This window comes from Octodon degus, unplaced genomic scaffold (assembly GCF_000260255.1).
Source record: "Octodon degus isolate 3935 unplaced genomic scaffold, OctDeg1.0 scaffold00007, whole genome shotgun sequence".
NCBI classification, from domain to species: Eukaryota; Metazoa; Chordata; class Mammalia; order Rodentia; family Octodontidae; genus Octodon; species Octodon degus.
In genome coordinates this window covers 32,347,020-32,353,091 of record NW_004524583.1, presented here as the reverse complement: position 1 = coordinate 32,353,091, position 6,072 = coordinate 32,347,020, and the positions used below count along the sequence as shown (strand labels likewise).

Below are 6,072 nucleotides of genomic sequence, written 5' to 3'. Positions count from 1 at the left end.
GAGCCTGAAGGCAATCAACATTCACACATGGTGGCCCAGGATGGCAAGTGACGTGCTCCCTGCAAACCTGGGGAACAGTCATGACCTTTTAGGACCCAGCCTCAAGCTACATATTATTTGTTCTGTTCCAGTGACTGACACAGTCACAAGACCCTGCAGGCTTCAAACAAGGACATATAGGTCCTATTTTTGGTGACAGAATAGCAAAGAATTTACAGGTATGTCATAAAACTACTAAAAAAGGTTTCAGCGAGTGTGGTGGTACACACCCGTAGTTCCTGCACTTTGCAGGTTGAGGCAGGAGGATTACAGTGAGTCTGAGCTCAGCCTGGGCTACATGGTGAGTTCAAGGCCAGTCTAAACTATATAGTGAGACCCTATTTCCAAAAAGAAGTTATTTTTTTTTATTCATCCTAGTTGAGGTGATACGGCTTCTTGAATATGAGGCTTGAGGTCTCTGACATCAATTTTGCAGAATTCGTAGGCTTTAAGTACATTTACGCAGCAGTGCTCAGCACTGACGCCAAGGGAAGCGAAGAATGCTCTGCTAGGGTGTCACACAACTTTCCAAAATTGATTCTTAGAACCAGGAAGTAAGATAGAGAACACATCACAGTCACTCGCCCTTGGAGCACTGTGTACACTTAGCATTTGACAGACATATTCCCAACTCTCCACCTGAAAGGAATCCTCTGTGACTTCTACAGTACAAATATCACACTCCCGGGGAGGCGTCTGGCCAATGCGGAGTCTACCCTGCTGTCAGGAGCTGGATCACTGGGTGAACATTCTTTCAGAAAAAAGGAAGATGTCACTTACTGAAGACGTACTATAATATTGAGCTCAACGCAAATGCTATGTATATACTTGCTCTCCATGTTCAGGAGAAACTGTCATGGAAAGAGTCAAATGCAATGTGTGCCAACATTTTTGATCTGTATTTCTTTAAATACACAGAATGCAGATAAAAAGGCCACTATATGTTCTTTTCAAATACTAGGTTGCCACTTGTTGGTCATTTAGTAATATTTAGTGTACCCTGTCATGGCTTGGATCTCAATGACCCAAAGCTGAGGACAGTCACTGGTGGGCTTTTCCTAGGAGGCTGGACCTGAGCTGTGTGAGGCTAGGCTTAAGGATGTGAGGCTGGGACTGACTCACAATGTGATGCTAAGTTGGGGACATAGTTCAGGGACACAGTGCCTGCCCGGCAAGCGCGGGGTTGTGAGTTTCATCCCTTGTACCAAAACAAAAAACGATGTGATGCTACCTTTAAGTGCCTGCTGCACCCCCAAAATATAAGTGACAGAGGGGAGCTGCTGTTGTGGCCTGTCACTTGCTGCTACTTTTGCTGCCATCCTGGCTTTGCCTGTCATGCACCTCTTACTCTCTGCAGTGCCCCTTCACCAGGCCATCCTGCCTTAGAGCCAGCCAGCCTTAAAATGAAACCTCTACTAACGAGACCTACAATAAATCTTTCCTCCCCTCACTTTGGCTCTTGGGTATTTTGTCTCAGCAACTGGTGAAGTAACGAAGACACACTCCAATTATGGAGCAGGGACTATGAAACAGTATTACTCACTTTTCCTTTAGGAGCTGAAACCTTGGCCACATGCTTTGCAACACTAGAAGGGTTGTTTTGCCCTTGTTTTCTACAGAGCCTCTCTGCTCAAAAGCTGATAAGGTATCCAGTTTATTAGTATCTATGGTACAAAAATGATATAGTGCTTTAATTGAAAACAAAATATACACACTAACTTTAGCAGATATTCCCAGGAGAGATTAGAATCAGGGATGTCACATGATCAAATAAAAATTACAGTTTTGCTGGGATGGCCTCCTCCTCACCACCCAAGTGCTTATGGAAGAAAGCCTGCACCTGCTTCCACGCATCCACCTGGGCCATGGCATGAGCCCGGGGCTCCCCTCCAAAGATGATAGGAGAACCCACCAAGTTGTGCAGAGCAGCCTGGCACAAGGGGAAGTATGGGACCTCGATATAGTGCCCTGCGTCAGGGTAACAGATGATCTGGGGCTTCTTCTTCCCATGGGCCTGTAAGCGCTTAGAGGCCTCATTAGCGTAGAACTCGCTCTTCCAGTTGTGGTCATCCTCGCCTACTAGGAACAGGAAGGTGATGTCAGACCTTTCCACAGGAATGAAGCTCTTCTTGTCTTCCAAAGGGCTCTGCAGGGCATCCACCACGTCCATGACGCCATCTTTGGTCATCTTGACCCGATCTCTCAAGACGGTCACAGGAGGCACAACTTCATCCTTATATTGGATGGCTGTCCTGACAGCAGCTACGGAGCCGTTGATGATGACGGCAGCCGAGATACCCTTCAGAAAAGAGGCCACGGCAAGGCCTATTTCACCCCCTTTGGAAAACCCAAGCAGCCCGATTCCAGGGCCCTTTACCTGAGAAAGGGACAGATAAAAAGGAAAGAGTAAATCCAGGCTGTACAGATAGCTCAGAGGTATAAGCACCCGCCTGGCAAGTGCAAGGACCAGGGTCTGCATGCCATGCTAGCCCCGGAACTCTGGGTGTGCCATGCTGGCCACTGAAACCAGGCATGGTGGCACATGCCTATAATCCCTGCACTGGGAAGGCTGAGACAGGAGGATCACTATGAGTCTGAACTGCATAGTGAGACCCTGTATCCAATAAATAAGTAATAAAAGATTTTTTTTAAAGAAAGAATATAAGTCCATGAAGTGAACAGTAGTGTCTAGTTAGAGGTCTGCTAGGCCTAAGCCCAAATGAGATGGTATCAACACCTCAACTTTAAGGAGGTCACTGAAGTTCTTGGCAGCTCACTCTCCTTAGCAGAGAGATGAGAGGTGAGCCCCTATGTCGCAGAGTCTACACAAAGCTGAACGGGAAGCCACACGCAAGGCACTTAGCACAGCGCTTGTCATAGAAAAGCATTCAGGTCCAGAAGGTGTTGGCAGATTAGTCTGCAGCATCTTCATCCTGCATCAGGCTATATCCCCAGGAATCGGAAAATGGTCAGCGTGTGCTTAGGTTATGGTCTACTTGCACATGAGACACTAGGACAGACACGGAAGGAGAGCACCGCTGAAGAGAGGGGCTGTACTTATAATCTCCAGTCCTTTCCTTTCTGAACTGAGTGTTATTTGTGCAAAGAATGCTGGCAGCAATAAAAGTGTCATCCAGCTTACACAGTGCATGTATGCAGGACAAAACCACCATGAAGTGTGTATGAACAACCTCAAAGTGTTGACATAAGCCTACTCAGCAGCTGCTACATCATGATTCACTGTCTTTTGTAACTATTATATTTTTAACACACAACTGGTAGTACTGAAAGATTTAACAAAGTATGATCGCCAGACTGGTCCAGCTAAGCGCTTTCCTATGAGTAAGAAGGACGGCTCAAGTGTCAGCCTTGCTAAGGGATGCTCTTCCTGCTCTATCGAGTCCCACAGTTTCATGCCCATGATTCTCCATCAATGTGCTCTTCATATTAGCACGTTGATTGTTAAGGTTCCTTTCTCCCTAGCCCTCCCTCCACAGTCCCCATGCTCTGTGTTCAGTCATGTGGACAGGAACCTTGTCCTCCTCACTGTGCATTAAGTGCCTGGATCCTCTAGTGCTTGCTGCTGAATGATTGTACGTTATTCATCAAATGTCAGGTCCATTTCATACCTGTGATTCATTGAGCTTTAAACTAGGCCTGGAGGTTGGCTACAAATTGGCATACCCAGAAAGCAAAGCAGCATCCCTCCTCATTGACCTCGGCCTGTCCTGGTCTAGTACCACAAGGCCTGCATCCCTCGAAACCTTCTGTCCTGGACCAAATGAAATGCTCGGTCACCCCTAAATGGGATGCATCATCTGACTAGATGCCCGACTTTACCACCGCATCTCAGAAATGTAATTTTCTGTGAAGCTGGAAGATGTTTAATATTTGATTTTTGTCACAGAGGATCTTAAGGTCACTTAGCTGAAAATCTATCCTGCCCCTGGAAAGTATTCAAAACCTGCTATCTGAACAAAGGACAGAAAAAATAGCCAACCTGTGGGTGATTGAGCAGGTAGTTCACCGCTTCTTCAAAGTACTCCAGGTGGATGACATCTGGGTTCTTCGGGAGGTCGTCATAGTTATAGTAAGCCAGAGCCATCACAGCAAAGCCCTTCCCAGCCAGCAGACTAGCTCGATATTCCAGGAGGCCTCCGCCGACTCCAAAGAGGTCCATGATACCAGGAAAGGGCCCAGGTCCTTGAAACAAAAGAGGTGTAGCCCTTAGGTGACTTTTGAATCTGACTCCTATTTGGCAGACTTCACTAAAGCACTGTCAGTGAGACCTCAGAAGCTGTATTCATTGGGTCTTCCTGACCTTCATTTTAGCACTGACTCAACATACAAGATGAGATTCCAAGTGTGTGACACCTTGCCCAACTCCTAGTAATGTTTTCCTTTCACATACGTTTCTTCAGTTCATCTGGAATTTGTTTGTGTATTGGATAAGGTAAGGATCTCCAGTAACTAGCCAATATAACTGCCTTTCCCCAATAATCTATACCACTGCATATATCAGTGGTAGCGAAACTCTGGCGCATGTACCACAGCCACCAGTTTGTTACCACTGAAAGCTCTAAAAGGCTTGCCATCCCTGACCTATAACACGTGGCATGCCTCCCTATGTGCACAGGTCAATCTGTGAAGGGTCTAAACATTGACTGATTTGGCCATTCACATAGCAATCTGTTTCACTGAAGACTTAAGTATTACAATTAAGCATGTTATTCACTGTCCTCTTAAACCTGGTTCCATTTTAGAGCTACAGAATTACACTTTGCAGCCTCCCAAAGAAACATTCAAGTTTAACGATGACATCCTAACTGCGATATTGAATTATAGGACAGCAAGAATGGCACAGAAGTGTGGCTTCCCAAGAGTAGGTCAAGTAAAGGCAACACATAGAAGACAGCACTTTAATGTAGATGCCTTGTGCTGTTGACATATTTGCTTGTTACTATTTAAATATGTAAATATTGCACTATTTGAAATCTGTTTAACCAAACAAACACATTTTCAGTTTTAGGTTTCTTCCATATGCTAGAGCAGCAGTAGCAGAGATTTCGGCAATTTTAACTATTGTATAAAAGATAAAGAGTCCCTCCGATTTAGTTTTTGTTGTTGTTGTTGTTTGTTTGTTTGTTTGTTTTGGTGGAACCAGGGATTGAACTCAGGCCCTTGCGCTTTTCAGGGAAGCACTTATTCCACTGAGCCATCTCCCTGGTCCCCCCGTTTTGGTTTTTGAGGCAGGTCCTTGGATATAATTCTGGCCACCTCTGTCCCATGGTGGAGCACAGGCTGGCCTGAAACTCCTGGCCACCCTCCACGGCTCGGCCTCCCAGGCGCTGGGGATTCTAGGCTGGCGCCCCCACACTCAGCGAAAGGGTCCTGAAGCTCGTGCCTTCTGGGCACTGCTGTCGGGCGGCAGTTCCCCTTCTGAGCTCTCCTGCAAAGGGAATTCCAACTGGCACAGGGCCCCTGAGCGCGGCTCTGGGAGCCCCTGCACCTTCAGGGTCCTTGCCCTGCACACAGGCTCCAGGCTGCCTCTGCCTCAGAAACAGCAGGGGAAAGTGGCACAGCCAGGCTGCTGGTTCCACTCCCACCGCTTCAGATCCTTCAGCCTGGCAGGGCCAAGCCGAGCTTCTCCAACAGGCTGCCCGCAGGCGCTGCTGGTTCTGCCCCTCGCCTGGTCACTGCCCCACAGCCGCTGCCCTCAAACCTTACCCGCGGGTCTCTTGTCGCCCCTCAGATTCTACCCCAGCGGGACGGAGGAAGCCGGACATTCGAAGCACTTAGCCAGAGCCGGCAGCCAGGACGCGTTCGCCATTTGGCAGTGACCGCGCACTCTGAGGGCCAGCAGAGGGCTTGGAGGGGACCGAAGGGGATCGCGGACACCGCAGCTGTGTGGCGCGGCGGGCTGAGGGAGCCGCGGGGGCAACAGGAGGCTCACCTGCGGGCAGGAAGAGCGCGCCCCGCACCCGGCCCGCGCGCACCGCCTCGCGCCGCACCCCGGGCGCCAGGAAGTGGCGC

General features: G+C 48.4%; 1 protein-coding gene across 1 annotated transcript in view; it reads right to left on the bottom strand.

Annotated features, from left to right (window-relative positions):
- Positions 1-465: 465 nt before the first annotated feature.
- LOC101578830 (acyl-coenzyme A thioesterase 1-like) overlaps positions 466-6,072 on the bottom strand; it is a 6,049-nt gene continuing 442 nt past the window's right edge. The window contains exons 2-4 of the mRNA XM_023703484.1: positions 5,993-6,067; positions 4,040-4,242; positions 466-2,416 (exon numbers count right to left, since the gene is read on the bottom strand). Coding sequence (XP_023559252.1) covers positions 1,817-2,416; positions 4,040-4,242; positions 5,993-6,067 — 878 coding nt within the window. The 3' untranslated portion in view covers positions 466-1,816. The remainder of the gene's footprint in view (positions 2,417-4,039; positions 4,243-5,992; positions 6,068-6,072) is intronic.